The 24,990-nt window shown below is 40.7% G+C and overlaps 1 protein-coding gene across 2 annotated transcripts in view; it reads left to right on the top strand.

The window, feature by feature from the left end:
* Ube2h (ubiquitin conjugating enzyme E2 H) overlaps nt 1-24,990 on the top strand; it is a 94,644-nt gene that overhangs the window by 60,767 nt on the left and 8,887 nt on the right. Inside the window, exons 4-5 of one of the 2 annotated variants that reach the window (XM_042695886.1) lie at nt 6,770-6,809; nt 8,431-8,483. The exons of the other annotated variant lie outside the window; for it this stretch is intronic. Of the exons in view, the coding sequence (XP_042551820.1) occupies nt 6,770-6,809; nt 8,431-8,483 (93 nt within the window). The remainder of the gene's footprint in view (nt 1-6,769; nt 6,810-8,430; nt 8,484-24,990) is intronic. 2 annotated transcript variants of the gene reach the window in all.

Raw genomic sequence — 24,990 nt, 5'->3', positions numbered from 1 at the left:
TCTGTTCCCAGAGCTTTGGTCATTTTAAATCATAGATAAGGATCTCTAGAGAGTATTCTGGAGATCATACAGTCCAAATATTTCTCTTGGTAAAGAAACAGACCCAGCCAGGCTCTGGTGACTCGTGCCTATAATCCTAGCTACTCAGGAGGCTGGGATCTAAGGATCACAGTTTGAAGCCACCTGGACAGAAAAGTCCCTTTGAGACTTGTGGTGGTGGTGGTGGTGGTTGTGTTGGTTGTGGTAGTTGTGGGGGTTGTGGGGGTTGTGGGGCTGGAACTCTGGGCCTGGGAGCTGTCCCTCAGCTTTTCAGCTCAAGGTAAGCACTCTACCACTTGAGCTACAGTGCCACTTCCAGTTTTCTGGTGGTTTATTGGAGATGAGTATCAAGGACTTTCCTGCCCTGGCTGGCCTTGAACTTGGATCCTCAGATCTCAGCCTCCTGAGTAGCTAGGATTATAGGCGTGAACCACCAGTGCCTGGCTCTTTGAGACTCTTATCTCCAATTAATCACCAGAAAACCAGAAGTGGTGCTGTGGCTTAAAGTAGTAGAGTGCTAGCCTTGAGCAAAAGAACTCTGGGACAAGGCTCTGGCCCTGATTTCAAGCCCCACAACTGACAAAAATAAGTAAGTAAATAAATAAATACACACCCATAGAAGAAAATTGGTTGTCTTAGGACTTGCGTTTGAAATGAGTTGGTGGATAGAATCTTTGCCTTACAGTCTGCTTCTGCCCTTTGGTCCCAGGGTTTGGATGGTTATTCTTAGCAAGCCTGAGGTCTGGGAACCAACTCTTTTCTTACTAAAGTATATATTTTACTGAAGTATATGTTTTACTAAGTCTTTTGGGCCCCCCTATTCTTCTGGACTCAACCGTGCCAAAATTAAGATTTAATGGAAAACAGTGTAGAAATTATATCGATTCCAAGTACTCAGCCAGGCTATGGTAGGGGGAGGATGCAGTTTAACCTTTGAGTTAGTTTTGATAAATAAAGTTCTTAAACATTGCTTGTTTTTTTTTTTTTTTTTGGGGGGGGGTCCGGTCGTGGGGCCTGAACTCTGGGCCTGGGCGCTGTCCCTCAGCTCTTCAGCTCAAGGCTAGCACTCTACCACGTGAGCCACGGCGCCACTTCCAGCTTTTTTTTCCCCTGTTTATGTGGTGCTGAGGAATCGAACCCAGGGCCTCAAGCATGTAAGGCAAGCGCTCTACCACTGAGCCACCTTCCCAGCCCTTACTTGTTTTTTTTGATTTATACCTTTATGGTGCCCTGTGTCATCCAATTGTTGAAGCTTATTTCCCCAATTCCCATTCCATCTTATTTAAAATCTGCTATTCCTGTCTTTCCAACACTAAGATGCTGGGAGCTGATTGAGCTCTCTTCCCAGTAGACTTTTTTGTTGCTGTTGTTACTTTATTGTGCCAGTCCGAGGGCTTGAACTCTGAACCTGGGTGCTGTCCCTGCTCTTTTTCACTCAAGGCAAGTGCTATGCCACTTGAGCCAAACCTCTGCTTCGGGCTTTTTTGGTGCTTAATAAGACTCATGGACTTTCTAGCTCAGGTTGGCTTTGAACCATAGGCTTCAGATCTCAGCCTCCTGAGTTGCTGGATTACAGGTGTGAGCCACCAGTGCCCAGCTAGACTTTTGTTACCTTTTTTTTAAAGGACAGCCATTTGTTAAAAACAAACTTTCAGAGTTTAACACTATATGAGTGTTCAAATGCTGGTCTCGGTAGCTTCCTATCTCCCTCAGAATGAAATGAAAGCCAGTTGTTATCCTTTAAAAAGATTCCTAATGCTGACTCTCTAACCCCACATCTGGTCTTCTGCCCCTCACTTCCCTTCAGTTTTTTGCCATTCTCGAAATGCATGAAGCAAGCCTCCTCTTCCTTTTTTTTTTTTTTTTTTGGTCAGTTGTGGGGCTTAAACTCTTCGCCTGGGCACTGTCCCTCAGCTCTTTCAGCTTAAGGCTAGCGCTCTACCACTTGAGCCACAGTGCCACTTCTGGCTTTTTCTGTTTATATGGTGCTGAGGAATCAAACCCAGGGCCTTATGTATGCAAGGCAAGCACTCTACCACTGAGTTACCTTCCCAGGCCCTGAAGCAAATTTCTAATGTTCTTTGTACTTGGCTATTCAAGTGAATGGTCTTTCCATGGGTACCAAGGGCTTCTCCCTCAGCTTCTGAGTAAGGCACCTTTACATGAAGGCCTCTCTGACCATTTATTGAAAACTCTAGCCTCCACCCCAGGCTTCCTGTTTTTTGTTCCATAGTACTAGCCAAATTCTAACATAGCATGCATTTTGTTTTCTAAAGAGCTTTCCAGGTGGCTCTCATCTGTAGCAGCATGCAATAGACATTTTGCAGTAGACATTGAGACTTCTAGCAGAGGTGAGATTTTAAATACCAAGAACATATTTTGAATTCTTCATAGTAACTAAATGCAAAATACTTCTCACATAGTAGAACCATTCTCTTGAGTTAAACTATATAGTGGTTCAACCTAATTTCTCACTAATCAGGTTTCCTGGAGAGAAAGGGTTTAGCTCAGTGGTAGAGTATTTGCCTTGCATGTGTGAGACCTTGCCTTCAATCCTCTGAAGTCATTGAAGGAGGAGGGATCCAAAGCTGGACATGGTGACACATACTTATAATAGCCCCTAGAAGGCTCGGACAGGAGAATTATGAATTAAAAAACCAGCCTGGGCCATATAGTGAGACCTTGACATGCAACAAAATTTCATTGTGGTTAGATAGCTGTATATTCCTATTAGACCACATGCTTTATAAACTGAGGATCTCCTTTTTTGAATGTATTTATTTATATTAAGCAAGGAATTAAGATGTGAGATCTCAGATAAACGCTGGTTTTTAGCCAGGCACCAGTGGCTCACACCTGTAATCCTAGCTACTCAAAGAGGCTGAGATCTGAGGATCAGGGCTCAAAGCCAGCCTGGGCAGGAAAGTCCATGAGACTCTTAGCTCCAGTTAACCACCAGAAAACCAGACGTAGAGCTGTGGTTCAAATGGTAGAGCACTAGCCTTGAGTTGAAAGAACTCAGGAACAGCACTCAGGCCCTGAGTTAAAGCCCTAGGACCAGCAAAAATGGAAAAGTTGGTTTTACTGATATTTTTCCCTTAAAAAGATTCAAATGAGTTAACTCATATAGAATACTTAATAATTTTTATAATTTTCTATTGTAAAGAGTCTTTTAGTCTTAAAATTACATATGTAAATTTAGGAGAGTCAGAAGAGATATCGAAATACTGAGAAGTCTCTGAAAGATGGCACTTCTGCCTTTTCACAGTGCTGTACTCCCAGTTCTGTTTGCAGGGTTCGGAAAGTGTAATGGGGAAAATGTTCCCAGCATGAGGATTCAACATTGTTAACTTCTAGGCAAGTTGCTTGCAGTTTGTACTTGATGTACATACTTGTAAAAAAGAGATTGTATCCTTATCTTGGGGTTCATTTCGCTTAGCATCATGTTATATGGTCATGTATATATAGCTTTGACCTCTTCTGCTTGTCCTAGACATATACTAGTTATTGCAGATAAGGGAAACCATGGGACCTATGTTTCTTGGAGTCTGGCTTACTTCACTTAATATATTTTTTCCCAAGTCTTTCTATTTCCTAACAACTGGGACAGTGTCATTCTTTCTGATGGAGGCATGGAATTCCTGTGTGTGTGTGTGTGTGTGTGTGTGTGTGTGTGTGTGTATACACATAAGTATACATACATACCACATTTTCTTGATCCATTCGTCTACTGTGTGTGTGTGTGTGTGTGTGTGTGTGTGTGTGTACATAAGTATACATACATACCACATTTTCTTGATCCATTCGTCTACTGAGGGGCATCTGGGTTGGTTCCATATCTTAGCTATGGTGAATAATGCTGTTATAAACATAGTTGTGCTGGTAGCTTTAGTATGGTCTTGTTTGTGATCGTTTGGATAAATGCCTAAAAGTGCGATTGCTGGGTCATAGGGGAGCTCTATGTGTAGTCTTTTGAGGAACTATCTTTGTTGCTATTCTTTTGTTGTTGTTGTTGTTGTTGGATGTGGGGCTTGAACTCTGGGCTTGGGCATGTCCCTGTGCTCTTCAGCTCAAGGCAAGCACTCTACTGCTTGAGCCACAGCACCACTTCTGGTTTTCTAATAGTTTATTGGAGATGAGTCTCACAGACTTTCCTGCCCAGGCTGGCTTTGAGCCATGATCCTCAGATCTCAGCCTCTTGAGTAGCTAGGATTCTAGACATGAACCACTGATACCTTGCCTCTGGTTTTCTTTTGCTAAGCTCAGCTTTAGACCTGACCAAATTAATACATATTGATCTAGTTCATTATGGATGGCTCTGTAAAATTACTATGTGGCTGTTATACAGTTTCTGTAGTTTCATTAACAAGGTTGAATTTCTTTCTTGGCTTTTTAAAAGTTCTAGGTACTTTTTTAAACAGTGCTGCTACCAGTGTCCTCATTTATCATATTGGATATGTACATTTTTCTAGGATCTTAAAGAAAATTTTCCCTGTTTTTTTCTTTACCAGCTTATTACAGTCTCTTCATGAGCCACACATGTCTCTTTTTAAAGGCTTTGAAATGCCTTTAATCTCCTTATGAAAACTTAAATTTTCCACAGGCTTTTTTTTGCATCAAAATTGCAGCAGTAGTAGATAAAAATTAAAGCTACTTCAACATAAAGGATCTAAAAATCAAGAATTAACATTATTCCAAGAATTACTTGGAATAATGCAATCAAAGACTGAAATGCCAAAGGCAGAGTTTTGTATTCTTATTTTCTAATTCAAGGAAAATTTTTGAGATTTTTAGGGACAATCTATAGCAACCCACTTTTAAGGTCTTGTGATGCATTACCACCTTTTCTGTTTGCGGAATCTCTTCTCTTTCTGTATGTGCTCCTTGGCTATGTGGAGACCCTACACACCACTGTATTTTCTTCTTGTCTCTTGTCCTACTATAGTGATTTTTTTCCTTCCTTCCTTCCTTCCTTCTTTCTTTTTGTGCTGCTTGAACTCAAGGCCTAGGCACTGGCCCTGAGCTTTCTTTGTTCAAGGCTAGCACTCTACCACTTGCCACACTTCTACTTCCATTTTTTGGTGGTTAACTGGAGATTGGAGTCCTATGGACTTCCCTGCCTGAACTGGAGGATCATCAGCCTCTTGAGTAGCTAACAGGCATGAGCCACTGATGCTCAGCTTGTGCCTACTGTGCAGGTGTTGAACAGTATATTTTGAGTGAAAGAAGGAGAACCTGTGGGGATGGAGCAAGGGAAGATGGAGTTGGGACGCAGAGATGTGAGAATCACCTTAGTAAGTAACTTGAGAAGTGTGGGACACAAGCAAGTCCTAAATAAGGAAACAAGTGATTGACAGTGGGTCAATCTACTTCAGTCAGTTGTATATATGTGTATATATATATATATATATATATATATATATATATATATATACATATATATATGTATACACACACTGATTTTAAGCTAGAAAATACATTTCTCCTTGGATTTAAATAGCAGTATATTTTTTAAGTCTGTACTTGTTTTTCTAACAATATATCAAAAAACTTAAATCTTTGACAAATATAGCGATCCTAGAGAATTTATTTTTAACTCCTCTTCTTAATTCTTGGTTGCCTCAATTTTAATCAAAACTTGGTTTCCTTGCATGAGTAAACTAAAATTAAAGGAAATACTTTGGCCACTGTTGTTATGAAATCCTTTGTGGTTTAGAAGTGTTCCTGTAGCATTTCAGCCATTTCATTCATGTTCCACACATCCTGTGGCCAAACAATACCAGTAAAGAGCTTCAGAAGGAGAAGTTCAAAGGCAGAACCTCACATTTTAGAGCTTGAACAATAAAACTATTGGAAGGGGAAGTTAAGAATGAAGTTACTTTTATCATAGCACTAGTTACAAATCAGTATTATAAATTATCTTTTGGAGCTGGGAAGGTGGCTCAGTGGTAGAGCGCTTGCCTTGCATGCCTGAGGCCCTGGTTCAATTCCTCAGCACCACATAAGCAAAAAGAAAAAAGCTGAAAGTGGTGCTGTGGCTCAAGTGGTAGAGCGCTAGCCTTGAGCTGAAGAGCTAAGAGACAGCTCCCAGGCCAGAGTTCAGGCCCTACGACCGGACCAAAAAAAAAAATTCTCTTTTGACAGTTTCTTTCATAGCTCAAGAAACAATTGCTTTATAAAGAGTTGTATTTTCCCAATGTTTGCTTGTTTATTAATAACCCTTAAATATTTTAGTTAATTGGAGCCATAAGGAGAACTTAACCGTTTTTTGTTATTATAAGGGTTATGTACAGAGCTGTTATTGTTACATAAGTCAAGTAAAAAGTATATTTATTTTTGGACAATGTCACCCCTTCCCTCATGCTTTCCCAGTTTTTCCCTCCTATTCCCACTCACAAGTTGGATAGTTCATTTTCAACATGGTGTCTAGTGAGTACCATTGTTTCATTTGTTCACCCTTTTTTTCCTCCATTTCTGTACCCTACCTACCCTCCCAGAGACAGATAAACTGAGCAAACTAGACAAAAAGAAAATATCAACAAAGAAAAAAACCTCTTGATTCCATGAAAATACTGTCTTAATAATTACATAGCCAAAGATCTAAGGTTAAAAGTAATGGGTTACAAATATTATCACCTTTTTCAAAACTGAACTATTTCCAGTTCTGACATGCTTGAAAACTCATTGTTCCTGGATACTTTTGGCTGCTAATTAACATCTCTTTTTACAGGATTCATGAATAAAATTTTCCATCCCAACATTGATGAAGCGTAAGTAACTATTTAAAAATTGAAGTTTTAGCAGCTGCTACACTTAGAATTCATCCCTGTTTCCCTCTCTTTCCCTTTCCCTCTACCTTACCTTCCTCTCTCAATTTCTCTCCTTCCCTCCATTCTTTTTCCCCTTATCTCCCTCCCTCTCTGCCTCCTTCCTTCTTTCCTTTTTTTCTTCTCCCTTTTATACAAAACAGCCCTTTGTTGTCCTTTGAGGTTTTATGGAAAGGAACATAGGCCTGGATGAATGCTCTTGACACTATAAAATCTAAACTACTAAATTATACTTCAGCTATTACTCTGCATAAGTTTTTTTTTTTGTTTGGGTTTGCTTGGTATTATTGTTGTTGTTGTTATTACTTCTATTTTTGTGACCAGGTCATTCATTATCAGTGTCCATCTAACATTTATAGTATTTATATCTCAGTTCTTATTGTTTAAAAAAACTCAGATCTGTTTTCAGGATTCAAATTTGTTCTTTTCAGCCCTTAAAGTATTTCTTAGTCCTTACAAGAAAGGCAAATATGAGTGATTAGCTTCACCAGCTTCATTTCAGTTAATGAATCTTATCCTTATATTGTATCTTATTTAGCAATATTTTTAAATGATTCCAGTGTTTAAAATACATGATTATTTAAAAATAAAATACATATTTGGATTGAGTTTTTACTTTTCATGGCATTCAATTTTGCTATCCTTTACACAATTTGTGTGTGAGGTTTTTCTGAACTTTGTGTCAATAGGTTGCATATATACATAGTATCCCTTAATATTCCTTTGTTATCAGTCATTCTAACAGGTATATTCTTTGAGATAACCACAATGAAGTTGTTAGATCTGGGAATTTGTAGTAATTTTTTATCTAATCTACCACTATATTTCAGCACTTCTTTTTTTCCTTTTAGGAAAGAATTCAATCCAGAATCACATGTTGCATTTAGTTGTCTGGTTTTTCTTAAACTACATTAATCTGGAACAATTCCTTATTCAACATTTATCTTATAAAATTGACTTTTTTTTTTTTGGTGCTGGTCCTGGAGCTTAAAGCCCCAGGGCATAGATGCTTGTCCCTGAGCAAAGGCTAGCACTCTACCACTTGAGGCACAGGTCTATTTCCACCTTTTTTGATGGCTGATTGGAGATGAGTCCCACAGATTTTCCTGCTCAGATTGGCTTTGAACTAGGATCCTCAGATCTTAGCCTCCTTAGTAGTCAGTAGACATTGGTACCCAGCTAAGGTTGATATTTTTAAAGAATATAGAGTAACTATTTTTACATATTTTCCTTTGCTGTGGATTTATCTGTTTGTTAGATTTGAAATATGTCCACAAACACACAGTTTACTCTTGGTAGAATAGTATCTTTCTGCCCTTAATTCCAATGACCTGATTCAGATGTTTTCTGTTTTTGTTTTTGGGTTTTTTCATTGTATAGTTGCTATTTTTCCTTTTCTATCTGTAAATGAAACATTTAAGAACCTGTAAATAATACTTCTTATTTTCCAACAAATTTTTAAGTATTGAAATTGTTTTTCTTTATGAATAAAATTAGTTGCCAGATACATGCAACTAACTTGCTAATTCTTTTTTTTAAATGTCATTCTTTTCATCTGTTTCAGGTCAGGAACTGTGTGTCTAGATGTAATTAATCAAACTTGGACAGCTCTCTATGGTGAGTTTGGCCATGGAATTTTTTAGAGATGTTGAGACACTGTCTAAAAAGGTTATTTGGCTTTTCTTCTGTGGTTTAAGATGCTGTATTTGAATTTTATATTGGGAAGGGATTTTGAGGGACTGCACGGGAAAATTTGAGCAATGAAAAAATGTTTTCTCTAAAAAAGTATAATCTTCAACTTGGCAATACAAACTTAAAATATTTTGAACTTAATTGCGATATTATGGTATATGTCAAAAGACAAACAATTATTCAAAATGTTTGTGTGTATTCAGAAGCTCATTGTGTATATATATTTATGCATATATTCATTTAGTTTTAGAAAAACTCTTAGGAGTAGCCCTCTGAAATTAGATGAATGATGGAGTAAAAGGTTCCAAAGGTCATTTTTTTCAAAGATTAAAAACTCCTTATAAAGCAAAGAGTATTTTAATCTTCCTTCAGTGCTGTAATTTCTAATTCATTTCTTATTATAAATCAGCAAATGAATGACCCATCTCTGAAAAATACTTTGTGTGATGTTAAATATTACAGAAGGGTATGGCCAATATCAAGTCTTCTCTTCTTGAACTTTTAATCTGGTTGTGGAGCTAAAAATTCTTAAGTTAATTAGGGATGCAACAAATCTTTATTCTTACCCACATGCGCAAATCCTTAGGGTTCATAGATAATCCCTGCTCTGCTGCCTCTACCTTGTGAAACTTCCTCTGTTGGTGGTGATCTCTGGATGCCCTTATATCTTGTAGTTCTCGCTTATGGGCCACTTTTTCTTTATAGCTTGTATTTGTTATTTATAATTGTATTTTTGCTGTCTGGCAAATGTCTGATTTGTCTTTAAATCCTGCGGTGGTTGTCCCCCTCCCCCTACTGGGGTTTGATCTCAAAGCTTTGTGTTTGTGTACTCTACCTCAACCCAAGTTCTAGGACTTATAATGAAGTACCTTTCATTTGTCAGTTAGCTAAAAGGGCACATGCAAAAAAAAAAGTTCACTTGGCAGGGTGCTGGTGGCTCACGCGTGTGATCCTAGCTACTAAGGAGGCTGAGATCTGAGGATCACGGTTCAAAGCCAGCCTGGGCAGAAAAGTCCGTGAGACTCTTATCTCCAATTAACCACTAGAAAACCAGAAGTGGTGCTGTGGCTCAAGCGATAGAGCTCTTGCCTTGAGCTGAAGAGCGCAGGGATAGCACCCAAGCCCAGAGTTCAAGCCCCACTACCAACAAAAAAAACAAACAAAAAACACTTAAAGCTGATCTTTCCTAGGAGTGACTTCCTCAGTTGAAGAATTAATGAAAACTTTTAACAGTCAGAGGTAGATAAGATACCTTATTCCACCCAACATCTGAAAGTCACCTTTGCCAGACATCTTTGTATTAGGTTGGTGAATGAGAATCAAAGGATGGTTGGTCACCAGCAGCACACAGTTTAGGCTTCCCTCTCTCCCTCCCCCTCCCCCTGCTTGATCCTCCCATTCAAAAAGTATTTCTTTTTCACTCACTTCTTCATAGAAGCCTCTTAGCCACCTCTTTCACCTCATTTTTTACTTTTCTATTTTAAACTTAGAAAATGTGTGGCTCAGGTGGTAGGGTGCCTGCCAATGAAATGTAAAGTATCAAATACTGAGTCTGAGTCCCAGTCTTAGACAAAAACAAAAAACTCTTAAAAGCGGTTACATTTTTATTTGCTTACTACTTGTCTTTTTGGATTGTAAACTCAATGACCTTCTTGGTCTTGTACACACACACACACACACACACACACACACACACAATAGTGCTTGGTGTACAGTAATGAGTGAATGGTCTTGTACATACACACACACACACACACACACACACACACACACATTCACTCACTCTATAGTGCTTGGTGTACAGTAATGAGTGAATTAAACATGCCCAAAACCACAATACTGTTTTAGGAAGACAGTGGCTTGTAAGGAGGTAAGGCAACAAGCGAAAACATACACTTAGCAATTGATTAAATGAGTAGTCCCTTTTTAAGATTGTTTTAAGTAAAGTGTGTTTCATGGCAAGCTGCCTGGAATATTTGATGTGATGATGTTTTCTTATACTGCATTCACATTTTTTAAATGTACATATCAAAATACTGCAAGCTGGTTCCAATTACAGTGAAGTAAATTGGACTTTAGTTTCACTAAGTATTTTACCACTGACTAGAAAGCTTTTTAGAACAGGTTTGCTGATTCCCAAGTAACTCATGTCTCAGAACAAGATTTTTTTGTGTGTGAAATAAAATTTAGAAACCTATAAATCACCCACTTAAGGTGTTTAATTTTTAGTATATCATTATGTGATACTTTTATCGCCTAAAAAAACACATGCCCAAAGCTGGGTGCTGGTGGCTCACGCCTGTAATCCTAGCTACTCAGGCTGAGATCTGAGGATCTCGGTTCAAAGCCAGCCCTGACAGGAAAGTCTGTGAAACTCTTACCTCCAATAAACCACCAGAAAACTGGAAGTGGTGCTGTGGCTCAAGTGGTAGAGCGCTTGCCTTGAGCTGAAGGGCTGAGGGACAGTGCCCAGGCCCAGAGTTCAAGGCCCATGACCAACCAAAAAAAAAAAAAAAAAGCCCAATGCTGGTATCTCATGCCTATAATATTAGCTACTTAGGAGGCTGAGACCTAAGGTTTGCAGTTTGAAGCCAGCTCAGGCAGAAAAATCTGTAAGACTCCCAATTAGCAAAAAGCTAAAAATAGAGATGTGGCTCAAGTGTAGCTAGAGCTGAGGCACTTCACTGTCATATAGCCTTATTGCATGCTTGACCCCTCAAATATGTTTCTCTAATCTTCATTGTATTGATCCTGAACTACTAACTGGTACATTATACACACTGTAAATTAGTAGACAAGTGAAGTGGAAGATTTTTCATATATAATTGGGCAGTTTACAATTCTTAGGATTGGTGGTAACCAGTGGATTAGCCAGACCTGTTACTTTATTAAGGAGAAAAATCAACATTTGAGATAACACTTTTCCTGGAGTCAGCTGGGGCTTAAATAAAAGACAAATGACATTGAATCTGACAGAAGGAATGTGTTAAGAACTTGGAGATTCTGCAAGACAAAGCTAATTTTATCAGGCATTTAGAAAAAAATGTAAAACATAAGTTTGTTTGCTATGCCCTTTTCAGCCAAGTAGCCTATGAATCTTTCTAAATTGGTTTGAAGGTAATTGTATCTTAAATGATTTATGTTGCACTACTATGTGCTGTTTCCAGATGTTGTGGCTATACTGACAAGCATAGAGATTGGCCAACAACTATATTTGAACTGTCTCAACTGAATAGTGATCCATCTATATTAGAATCAAGGCATAACTCTACCTCTGGAGCACCTGGGTATAGTGAGGTTTATAGGTAGAAGTCGGGTAGAGCTAATGTGTAGGAATAATGTCATCAGTCATGTATAAAAAAGAAATAAGTCTATTTGAAGCCTGCCTGAGTGGTAGAATGCCAACTGTGAGCAAGCAAGCTGAGCCTGAGCATTTAAGGCCTTGAGTTCAAGCCTCAGTACCACATTACCACCACATACACACAAACTTATTTTGGATTTGCTAGCATTGATATTACTTAGCTTACTCCATAATGAACTTCTTTCATCTTGGGAATCTTCTGAAGTAGTATTATTATGTGGCTCCAAATTTTAAATGTTTATCACAGAAAATGGATTTTATTGGATTAACAGTTTAGAAAATTTCATTTTGAGTACCATCTTCACTGGCAATCACCATTAGAACCATGGAATGGTCCACATTTTGTGAATTGAAGAACATCAGCCAGCCAGCCAGGAAATGGCCCAAAAAGACAGCCATAGCAAGTTTTGTTATGGCTTGGGAACCAAGGTTTATTCTAGATTATGTGGACATGTAACCTTAATTTTTTTTCTTGTGTGTGTGTATGTTAGAGAGAGAGATAGATTATGATGTACAGATAAATTCTGCCCCATGTGTAGAGACTTGGATCATAATTGTGTGAAGTTATATCTCTTATTAAATCTTTTCTGACATTGACAACTAAATTATTGCCTAGAAATTAAAAACCTTAAGAACAAGTTTTAGTATAATCTCAAGAATACATGACTAGCTAATTACACATTAACTGTCCTCATTTCAGGAAAGTTAATAACAAAACCTATTACCATGTTCTAGCTTTCAGTCTCTTCATGTAAGCAAGGTCTTGCAAAGTTTAAACTAGAATGACCTCTAAAACCACCTTGGTAAGGTGAGATGTATTTTGAGATCGACTAGGTATTGAACAATAGTTTTTATGAACAAGAACTGTTTTCTTCTTTCTAATCTATATAGAAACTTGCACTTTCTTCTGCACATCTCTGCAGTTTAAATACATTGTGGGAGAGGGACCACAATTAAGCAATAAATAGCAAATGTTTTTGTAGCTAGAATGTTGTAGCTGTAGTTTGAAATGTTTTAAAACAAGTGTCTATTCTGTAATCACTCTAAGTTGGTAAGCTGATGATCATCACTTAGCAAAGCACATCTGCTGTTCTCTGGGTTTTAGAATTCTGCATCTTTGACAATACCCTTTTACACAGACCACAGAATTCCAGTTTCAAAGCTTAGAACACATTAAAGCCAAACTGCTCTCACGAAGTAAGATGAGTTAAATGTCGTGTATATGACAAAAGTTCTTCTGGTGTTTGACTATTCAATTCCTGCCAGTAGTTCTACCTTCTTCCTTTTTTTTTTAATTTTAATTTTTATTTTTTGTGAACATACTGTACAGAGGGGTTACAATTACATGGGCAGGATAATGCGTACATTTCTTACCAAGCATTGCAGCCTCCTCCTTTCCTCCTTTGTTTACCCTTCACATCCCTTCCCAGCCTCCTCCCCCTCCCCCCACCTACATTGTAAAGCTTGTTTTCGACATGACAACTTGTACTTCTCATTGTTGCAACAGGTCCACCTGTATCCTTAAACGACTTGTTTTTCCCCATCTCCTCCACAAATTATACCGACATCAAATATAGTGAAAGCAGGGGTTATACTGTGGGGGAGGGACATACAACGCAACAAAGCCTTCTTTCCTTTTTTTTGTTGTTGTTATTGTTTTGTTTGGTTTGGATTGGTTTGGTTGGTCGTGGGGCTTGAACTCTGGGCCTGGGCACTGTCCCTGAGCTTTTCAACTCAAGGCTAGTGCTCTACCACTTGAGCCACAGCGCCACTTAAGGTTTTCTGGTGGTTTATTAGTGATCAGAGTCTTACAGACTTTCCTGCTCGGGCTGGCTTTGAACCAAGATCCTCAGATCTCAGCCTTCTGATCTACAATTACAGGCGTGAGCCACCAGCGCCCGGATTTTTGTTGTTGTTGTTGTTGTTGTTACTCGTGGGGCTTGAACTCGGCCTGGGTGCTGTCCCTTAGCTCTTCAGCTCAAGGCAAGCACTCTACCAGCTGAGCCACAGCGCCACTTCCAGGTTTCTGAGTGGTTTATTGGAGATGAGAGTATCATGACCTCTCCTGCTTGGGCTGGCTTTGAACTGCGATCCGTGGATCTCAGCTTCCTGAGTAGGTAGGATTACAGAAGTGAGCCACCAGCACCCAGCTTTTTTTTTTTTTTCTTTGAGCGTTGAAAGGGAAATGTTTTGGTCTGTTCGGTTTTGTCTTTGTTAAGACATTTTATCTTAAAAGATTCTACAGGCTGGGCTGGGAAGGTGGCTCAGTGGTAGAGTGCTTGCCTTGCATACATGAGGCCCTGGGTTTGATTCTCAGCACCACATAAGCAAAAAAAAAAAAAAAAAAAAACCGGAAGTGGCGCTCTGGCTCAAGTGGTAGAGCACTAGCTTTGAGCTGAAGAGCTGAGGGACAGCGTCCAGGCCCAGAGTTCAGGCCCCACGACCGGACCAAAAAGAAAAGATTCTACAGGCTAACATGAACATATATGAGTTATGACTTTGACATTTTATGTATTTTAACCACATATCAGACCCTATCAGTGAAGTAATAATATATATTCTATTTTAAAGAGTAGTTTGAAGCCAGGCACTGGTGGCTCACGCCTGTAATCCTAGCTACTCAGGAGGCTGAGATCTGAGGATCCCGGTTCAAAGCCAGCCCGGGCAGGAAAGTTCGTGAGACTCTTATCCCCAATAAACCACTAGAAAACTGGAAGTAGTGCTGTGGCTCAAGCGGTACAGCACTCGCCTTGAGCTGAAGAGCACAAGGACAGCACCCAAGCCCAGAGTTCAAGCCCCACAACCGACAAAAAAAAAAAAAGAGTAGTTTGAATGAGTTTCAATTGAATATGTCAGAGTATGAGTAATGTATCTAGAGCAATGTCATTCCATGTCATTCCTTCCCCATCTTTTCTAGTCCATACTCTTAAGTGCAGGCATTCTTGAGTTTTATCTTTACAGATTGGCAATGGCATGTTAGCATTCACAGAGTGTGGCATGGCAAACCTATGGCCGGAGTAGCCTGTGCCACACAGGAAGCCTTTGTGGTGGACAGCTCTGCCACCTGTGTATGCCCTCACAACAGCAAGATAAGCCCACTGTGTCATTGAGGATAGTTCACATCAATTATCGTAGACAATGTTACTTTTAATCTTTAGACCATTTCTTCTTTGAAGTCTGTCTGTTTCATACCATCTTTTAGGGCCCTTTGTTAAAAAGTTTTTTCAATTACAACTACTTAGTTATTTGTACTGCAGCATTCTTCGGTTGACGGAATAAGTTTGACCACTTGTCCTTTTTTGCTAGAATTTCATTGCTTTATAATACTCGTAACTAAGGCAAAAAGTCACAAACTCAAAAGCATTACTATTCCAATTTCTTTTTGTTGTTCTTGTTGGTTATGGGGCTTGAACTCTGGGCCTGAATGCTGTCCCTCAGCTCTTCAGCTCAAGGCGAGCACTCTACCACTTGAGCCACAGTACCACTTCTGGTTTCCTAGTGGTTTATTGGAAATAAGAGTCTCATGGACTTTCCTGCCCATGCTGGTTTTGAAACTCGATCCTCAGATCTCAGCCTCCTGAGTAGCTAGGATTACAGGCATGAGCCACCAGAGTCCGACTTATTACTCCAATTTCTTAGGAGCTGTTAAATGATTTTTTTATTTTATTTTTATTTTTTTAAATTTTTTTGGGGGTCCGGTTGTAGGGCCTGAACTCTGGGCCTGAGCGCTGTCCCTCAGCTCTTCAGCTCAAGGCTAGTGCTCTACCACTTGAGCCACAGCGCCACTTCCAGCTTTTTTCTTTTTGCTTATGTGGTGCTGAGGAATTGAACCCAGGGCCTCATGCATGCAAGGCAAGTGCTCTACCACTGAGCCAACTTCCCAGCCCTGATTTTTTTTAATTATCCCAAAATTGTCAAACCAAAATAGATATGGCAATCTTATTCGTCTTATTTCAACTTACCCACCAAAATTTGATATTCACACGCACACACAGCACACACATACAGATACAGTAGATATTCCTCCCTCAAAATTGTCAAATTTTATAATTTGACAATAATTTAAGAAATTTTATAATTGGCTTTATTCTGAACATATATTGTAAATTCATGATTTGTTTAGCAGTTGATGATGAATTCAATAGTTTGTCATAAGATAGGCAAAAGTCAACCTATGAGATTTAGAAAGATCAGTGGCTGGTTTTCTCATGGACAAGGGCATGAAATATACAGTTGAAATCCCCGGGTGATCCCAACTTACAACTACTTACAGTTTCAACTATTCTGACCAGAAATCCAAGGAAAAAATTTTCCTTTCACAGAAGGAATCACTAGTTCTAGACCACAAGAATTGATGTCCTAGATTTTTGTACAACTTTTTCCCCTCTAGTTGAGAATAGGGTTTCCTTTCTCCTCTTTCAGCCCTACTTACTGAATTATAGACCAGAGAGTGTAATGGCTGTCTCTGTAGTTTTCATCTTGGGCAGCCAAGAGTCCCACAGAGCTCCCCTCTATGAAATGAATTCAAGTTTGCTTAGTACCAAGAGTAGGACAATTTGAAGGAGAGCAAAAGAAGTCACTCTTTATGAGAAATCACCTGAGTGATCATTTGTTTTAAGGAAGTTTTCTCTGGTTACAAAGATGGAGTTTAGAGCCTTGGAGACCATCCAGGAAGTAGCTGTCCTGATCCAGAGCTAAAATGACATGTCCATCTTGACAGTCATGCCCGGGGAAGTAGAAGAGGAGCTAGAGACTTACTTTTTGTTTTGTTTTGTTTTGTTTTGTTTTTTGCTTTTTGCCTGGTGCTGGTCTTAGACCCCAGCCTCCTCCCTCTCCCTTCCTCCCTCCTTCACAGGAGGGACCATAGAAGTGCACCACCACACCCAGCTGTTAGTTGAAAGGGGTTCTGCTCACTTACTCCTGGTCTGGCCTCAAAAGTGCAATCCAGTTTACACCTCCCTCCTGAATATTTGAGATTACAGTCAGCAGCTCCACCACACACAGCTGGAGGCAGTTAGAGTTTAAGAGCTGAGTACATGGAGTATGGAAAGGAAGCCCAGCCAGATTCCTTCCAGAGGTTTGTAGACCAAGGGGCCAGAATGTTATATATACAGAGGGGTTACAGTTACTTTATTCAGGTAGAGAACATTTCCTTTTGAACAGTGTCAGCCCTCCAATAGCTAACTTTGTGTGTGTGTGCGTGTATGTGCGTGTGTGTGTGTGCGTGCGTGTGTGTGTGTGTGTGTGTGTGTGTGTGTGTGTGTGAGAGAGAGAGAGAGAGAGAGAGAGTCATGGGCTTGAACTATGAGCCTGGGCGCTGTCCCTCAGCTCTCCAGCTCAAGGCTAGCGCTCTACCACTTGAGCCATAGCGCCACTTCCAGTTTTTTTGAGTGGTATATTGGAGATAAGAGTCTCACAAACTTTCTTGCCTGGGCTGGCTTTGAACCTCAGTCCTCAGATCTCAGCCTCCTGAGTAGCTAGGATTACAGGTGCCTGGCCCAACAGCTGACTTTTATTTTTTTATTTTATTTTTTTTGGGGGTCCAGTCATGGGCCTGAACTCTGGGCCTGGGCGCTGTCCCTCAGCTCTTCAACTCAAGGCTAGTGCTCTACCACTTGAGCCACAGCACCACTTCCAGCTTTTTTTTCCTGCTTATGTGGTGCTGAGGAATCAAACCCAGGGCCTCATGCATGCAAGGCAAGCGCTCTACCACTGAGCCATCTTCCCAGCCCCCAACAGCTGACTTTTAAAATATAAGTACACTACTTACACTCTTATACTGCAAGAGGTTGGTGTTTCTTGAAATAAATTTTTACTACCAATGTTAATTTGTTCTTAAAAAGGAGCTTAAACTGGGTCCTGGTGGCTCATGTCTGTACTCCTAGCTACTCAGAGGGCTGAGATCTAAGGATGGTGTTTTGAAGCCAACCCAGGCAGAAAAGTCCATGAAATTCTTGTTTTTGTTTTTGTTTTTTTTTGGGGGGGGTGGGGGAGGTCTGGTCGTGGGGCCTGAACTCTGGGCCTGGGCGCTGTCCCTCAGCTCTTCAGCTCAAGGCTAGCGCTCTACCACTTGAGCCACAGCACCACTTCTGGCTTTTTTCTTTTTGCTTATGTGGTGCTGAGGAATTGAACCCAGGCCTCATGAATGCCAGGCAAGCGCTCTACCACTAAGCCACCTTCCCAGCTCAGTCCATGAAATTCTTATCTCCAATTAATTACCAAAAAAGCTGATCATGGAGCTGTGGATCTAGTGGTAGAGAGCCTCCAGTGCAAAAGCTCAAGGATAGTGCACTGGCCCCGAATTCAGGTCCCAGGACTGCCCCCTCCCCCCCAAAAAAAGGCCCAAGCCTTGTTGATTGTCAGGAACAAGTGTAGTGGAAAGCAATAGATTAGGTGGGGTGCCTGTAGTGCTTCTTGACACCTGGCCATGGCTATAGTATATGATGAGGTATTTTTTTTGTGGTATAGCATTTGTTTATTTTCAATGTGAAATCTGAAGAGCATGAAGACAGTGCAAGTAAAACTCCCTCAGATCCCTGCTTGCTAATTGTAGTTTCTGGTAGAGTAGGGGTAGATTGTGTCCCCAGCTTTAAGCATGTAGAATTTGAACTTGGAGAAAGCAGCATATTGTACAGAATTTTCCACTGTGATGTTCAAAGGAAATAGAGGAGAAAGAAATAACTTGTCATCATTGCTTCATGAAATAACCAAAAGTAAAACATGAAATAATATGATCTCTTGCTGTGTTTTCTCCTTTAAACTATGGACCATCTTTTTTTTTTTTTTTTCTAGTCCTGGGGCTTGAACTCAGAGTCTGGGCACTGTCCCAAGTGCTTTTTGCTTAAAGCTAGTACTCTACTACTTGAGTGGCTAATTGGATTAATTGGAGATAAGAGTCTCATGGACTTTCTTGCCCTGGGTTGGCTATGAACCATTATCCTTAGAGCTCAGCTTCCTGAATAGCTAGAATTTCAGGCATGAGCCACTGGCACCTGGCTGACGTTTTCTTTTATAATCATTTTTAGTGGTGTGTAATTCTTCCTGATAAGGAACAGCTGTGTTATACTTCTCTTTTTGCAGATGAAGTAGTTGAAATGCAAAGAGGAAGATACCTGCCCCAGTTAAAGAGCAAGTCAGTAGAAAGCCTGAGATTAGGCTTGTGGTCTTTTAAGTTTTCATCTATTGTTCAACAATGAGGTGACAGTGCAGCCTAATGGAATTTGCTCTGCCAGCTATCCACAATGTTTTAGGTGATATCTGCCCCACCTATTCTCCTCTAAAACAGCCTTAAATGCCTCTAAAATGGATTCACCTCTCACTGCCTATGGTTTGGAATACTGTTTCTCCAGTAGAAGATGGTGGTGATGGTGACCACAGAGTGCAGAAAAGAGGTGAATTGGTCAGGGAAAGCAACTCAAGTAGGTAGAGCCTCTGCAGTATCAAGACTTCCCTTCCTATCTTCCTTTTTTTCCTTCCTCCCTTTTTTCCTTCCTTCTTTCCTATCTTCATACCTTCTTTCTCCCCTCTCTTCCTCTTTCCCTCCCTCCTCCTTTCCTTCCTTCTTTTCCCTTTCTTTTCCTTCCCTTCCCTTCCTTTTCCTTCCCTTCCTTTCCTTTTCCTATTCCTTCTTATCTTCCATCCTTCCCTTCCTCCCTCTTGCTTACTGTGGGGCTAGGGATTGAATACCTTAGGGTCATGTACATGCTCAGGGCTATATCCTTGCTATTTCTATAGCCTCACATCTTCACCTAGACAGAAGATTTTCTCGATGTACATGTGAGAGCAGCTCCTTTTGGTGGGACTCTCGCTTAGTCATGACTGTGCTGGTGATTTTGAGGAATGCCTCATTGCTCTAAAGGGCCAGAGCCAGAACTTCCTGGCCTGTAGCAGCTGTTCTCCACCCAAAACCACTCTGGACTTTTCCATTTTGTAGAGGTGACTCAGCACATCCGTTAGAAATAGATCAAAGGTGTGTTAATGCAGCAAGACACAGAAACAGGAAGACCCAATAGTTCAGTGTTTTTATTTGTTTAGAACAAGCATAAGGAAAGCGACTTATTAGTAGCTTGAGGAAACTTATTAGTAGGAAAAGATATAAGATCTCTTTCTGGAATATGGGACACTTCTATTATCTGTACTATTTCTTTAGCTTCGAAGCACCTCTGAACATTACTTAAAAAGAACAAAAACTATACTTCCATTTTTTAAGGTTCTTGTTGTTTGGTAGGAGCATTCAGTAACTAATCCTTTTGAGCAACACCTATAATAAAAACAGGAAACACCCTCACATCCTCTCTGAGCAAGCATGTATGAACAGTAAGGACCTCTTCTAGTGTTGAGTCACTCAGTTAACACACTGCCTCTGTAACGTGCCATAGAGGCCTAGACAGCCTCTCCTTAAAGCTCATCCAGCTGGCCTTGAGCTTATGAGAAAGGGCAGCTTTAGGAAGGGGAAGGCTTACCCCCTAGATCATGCTTTAGCTTCCCTGACGATAGGGTATAAAATTGTGCTGCATGTATGGGGCTCTTGCCCCATCATGAAAGTTGATAGCATAATGAAGAAGCCCAGGTTTGAAATCCAGCTTCTTGGGCAAATTACTTTAACCTCTGTGTCTTAGTTTCTTTTCTTTTCTTTTTCTTTTTTGTCGGTCATGGGGCTTGAACTCTGGGCCTGGGTGCTGTCCCTCAGCTCTTCAGCTCAAGGCAAACACTCTACCACTTGAGCTACAGTGCCACTTCAGGTTTTCTGGTAGTTTATTGGAGATAGGAATCTCAAGGTCTTTCCTGCCCAGGCTGGCTTTGAACCGAGATCCTCAGATCTCAGCCTCCTGAGTAGCTAGGATTATAGGCATGAGCCACCACCAGCGCCGGCTTGTACCTTAGTTTCTTTACATGTAAAATGAAAACTGAAAGCCAGGCACCAGTAACCCATGGCTGTAATCCTAGCTAATTAGAAGGCTGAGATCTGAAGATCATGGTTTGAAGCCATCCTGGGCAAGAAAGTCCATGAGATTTATCTCCAATTAATCATCAGAAAGCTAAAAGTAAAGTAGTGGCTCATGTGGTAGAGTACTAGCCTCAAGCACAAGAAAGCTCCAGGGACAGCTCCTAGGCCCTGAGTTCAAGCCCCAGGACCAGCACAAAAAAAGATGGAGATAGTAATGGTTACCCATACCATATGTTACAGTAAATTTAAAGGCATGAACTAAGTGCTTCAGAGTACCTGACCAGAGTGTCTGAAGTGGAATCTCAACGTTGTTTTGATTTGCATTTCTTTATGGCCAGAGAAGTTGAGCATTTCTTAATGTGTTTATTGGCCATTCTTATTTCCTCTTCAGAGAAGTCTCTCTTTAGCCCACTTGTTAATGGGGCAGTTGTTTCTTGGAGGATCTGATTTTGGGGGATTTAATTTTTTGAGTTCCAAGTATATTTTAGATATGAGTCCCTTGTCTGTTACATGGCTAGTGAAGATCTTCTACCAATCCTTGGGCTTTCTATTGATCTTGCTAGCTATATCCTTTGCCATGCAAAAGCTCTGTAGTTTAATGCAATCCCATTTGTCCAACCTTTCTTTGATTTGTTGTGTATCTGGGTCTTTATTAAGAAAATTCAGCCTGTGCCAAGGAGCCCTAGACTTTCTCCTATTCCTCCTGTAATGGGAACGCTACTGCACTGTTGGTGGGAATGTAAACTTGTTCAACCACTCTGGAAAGCAGTAGAGAGGTTCCTCAAAAGACTACCCATAGAGCTCCCCTATGACCCAGCAATCCTACTTCTGGGCATTTACTCAGAAGATCACAAACAAGGCCATACTAAAGCTACCAGCATAACTATGTTTATCACAGCATTATTCACCATAGCTAAAATATGGAACCAACCCAGATGCCCCTCAGTAGATGAATGGATCAAGAAAGAATGACACCACCCCATTTGTAAGGAAATGAAAAGGTTTGGAAAAAATTATATTAAAGTAAGCAGACCCAAAGAAATATAGGTCCCATGGTATATGTCTAGGATAATCTTAGCAGATGAGCAGAATAGTTCAATAGCTATGTACATATGACCATATAAGATGATGCTAAGTGAAATGAACTCCAAGACCATGGACATGAGGTTTTTCTTTGTTGTTTTCTGCTTTTAATGTACTATGTGATTTTTTTTTTTTTGTTTCTTTTGTATGTTCTTCCCCCTGTGGTATATCCCCTGTTGTCACTGTATTTGATTTTGGTATCCTAGTATTGTATATACGTTTATTTGAATTAGGGAAGGGAAGGGGAAAAACAGAATGGTGAGACAAAGGACAAGGTTTCAGGGAAGCCAATGCAACAGCGGTATACACAAGACAATATGTTGGAAATGATCTGTACCACGCGGGCGGAGAATGGAGGAGAGGGAAAGTAGGAGAAAAATGAGGGGAGGGGGGAACAAGTTTGACAAGAGTGCCTGACTAAGTCAGGCGACAGTGGCTCATGCCTGTAATCCTAGCTACTCAAGAAGCTGAGATATAAAGATTGCAGCTCAAAGCCAGCCCAGGCAGGGAAGTCTGTGAAACTTTTTTTTGTCTGTCATGGGGCCTCCACTGTCCCTGAGCTCTTCAGCTCAAGGCTAGTGCTCTACCACTTGAGCCACAGCGCCACTTCCTGCTTTTTTTTTTTTCCCATTTATGTGTGCTAGGGAATTGAACCCAGGACCTCATGCGTTAGCTGGGCGCTGGTGGCTCACGCCTGTAATCCTAGCTACTCAGGAGGCTTAGATCTGAGGATGGCATTTCAAAGCCAACCCAGTCAGGAAAGTCTGTGAAACACTTATCTCCAATAAACCACCAGAAAACTGGAAATGGTGCTGTAGCTCAAGTGGTAGAGCTCTAGCCTTGAGCTGAAGAGCTGAGGGACAGAGCCCAGGCCCAGAGTTCAAGGCCCACAACCGACAAAAAAATAATAAAAAAGACCTCATGCATGCAAGGCAAGTACTCTACCACTGAGCCACCATCCCAGCCCAAGTCTGTTAAACTCTTATGTCTGATTAACACACACAGAAAAGTCAGTAGTGGAACTGTGTCTCAAGTGGTAAATACTAGCATTGAGAGAAGGGAGAGAAAAAAAAATACCTGACTAAACTGGCCATGGGGGCTAGGAAGGTGGTTCAGTGGTAGAGTGCTTGGCTTGCATGCTTGAGGCCCTGGGTTCGATTCCTCAGCACCACATTAGCAGAAAAAGGCTGGAAGTGGCACTGTGGCTCAAGTGGTAGGGCTCTAGCCTTGCGCTGAAGAGCTGAGGGACAGAGCCCAGGCCCAGAGTTCAGCCTCCACAACCTACAAAAAAAAAAAACTGGCCATGGTACACACACCTGTAATCTCAACACTAGAAAGGCCCGAGGCAAAGGATGAGAGTTCAAGGGCAGCTTGGCCTACATAGCAAGACCTGTCTTGTTTTTATAAAAACCTGGCTTGTACTTTAATGCCACTAAAGTGATTATCTGTTGCCATTGTTATAACTAATATTGATATTAATACAGCTGTTATCCCTGTCTCCTCTGGGATGACACTGTTTCTGTCACTGCCTTAGTAATTCACTCACCCAAAATTAAAGGGAGAAAAACTTGAATTTTCAGTGTTTTTATTTTTTTAATTTATCTTTTGAGAAATTATTTCACTGTGTAACTTAGGTTGGCCTCTAGCTCCATCCTCCTGCTTCAGCCTCCAGAATGCTGGAATCACAAGTATATGTACCACCATACTCAGCTTCACTTGCCATGTTTTATGAGGTATTTCAAATGTGTATAAATTGAGAAAAGACATATTTAGAGGAAATAAGTTTTCTGGGGAGGGGGAGGGAGGAGGAAAGAAATTGTCAATGAAATTTCATGCCTACAATCTCAGCATTTAGGAAGGATTAAGAATTTGAGACTGGGCTGGGAAGGTGGCTCAGTGGTAGAGTGCTTGCCTTGCATGCATGAGGCCCTGGGTTCGATTCCTCAGCACTACATAAGCAGAAAAAGCCAGAAGTGGTGCTGTGGCTCAAGTGGTAGAGCTCTAGCTGTGAGTTGAAGAGCTGAGGGACAGCGCCCAGGCCCAGAATTTAGGCCTCACAACTGACAAAAAAAAAAAAAAGAATTTGAAGCTGGCTGGTCGCCAGTGGTTCCCGCCTGTAATCCTAGCTACTTAGGAGGCTGAGATCTGAGAATTGTGGTTCTCTAGTTAACCACCAGAAAACCAGAAATGGTGCTATGCTATAGCTCAAAATGGCAGAGCACTAGCCTTGAGCTGAAGAGCTCAGGAACAATGCTCAGGCCCAGAGTTCAAGCCCCAGGACAGACAAAAGAAAGAGTTTGAGGCCAACCTGATCTACATAATGAGATTGTCTCCCAAAAGAAATGAAAACAAGTTGGGGGAAGGATAGTTGTGGAGGTGGGAGGGGAGTGATGCTGGGGGCGGGGGGATAAAATTTTAAAAAACGAAAACAAGGGCTGGGAATGTGGCTTAGTGGTAGAGTGCTTAACTAGCATGCATGAACCCCTGCGTTCAATTCCTCAGCACCACATAAACAGAAAAAGCCAGAAGTGACACTGTGGCTCAAGGGTAGAGTGCTAGCCTTGAGGAAAAGCAGATCAAGGACAGTGCCCATGCTCTGAGTTCAAGCTCCAGGACTAGCCAAAGGGGGAAAAAAAAATGAAATGAAAACAAAAGTTAAATGTTGAGTCCTTTAAAAATTTGTCCAATTATTTTAAGGTCTGATACCTGAATACTTTTTAGAGTGGAGGTTTTGAAAGTCATAGAAGATCACGAACTCATTTTCTAGGAATACAGGGGGCTGTAGAGTATTGGGGCATAAATTTTAATTAGTAGTGTACATAGTATTTCCAAATTATCAGTTTGAAAAATGAGATGGTACACTGGTGGCTCACACCTGTAATCCTAGCTACTCAGGAAGCTGAGATTGGAGGATTTGGGTTCAAAGTCAGCCCTGTCAGGAAAGTCCAAGGAACTCTTATCTCCAGTTAAACTACCAAAAAGCTGAAAGTGGAGTAGTGGCTCACTGATACAGCATTAGCCTTGAGCAAAACTGAGTTTTG

The sequence above is a fragment of the Dipodomys spectabilis genome, unplaced genomic scaffold (assembly GCF_019054845.1).
Source record: "Dipodomys spectabilis isolate Male_0828 unplaced genomic scaffold, ASM1905484v1 ptg000197l, whole genome shotgun sequence".
Lineage (NCBI taxonomy): Eukaryota > Metazoa > Chordata > Mammalia > Rodentia > Heteromyidae > Dipodomys > Dipodomys spectabilis.
Note: the sequence above shows the minus strand (reverse complement) of the source record. Positions and strands in the feature narration are given on the sequence as shown.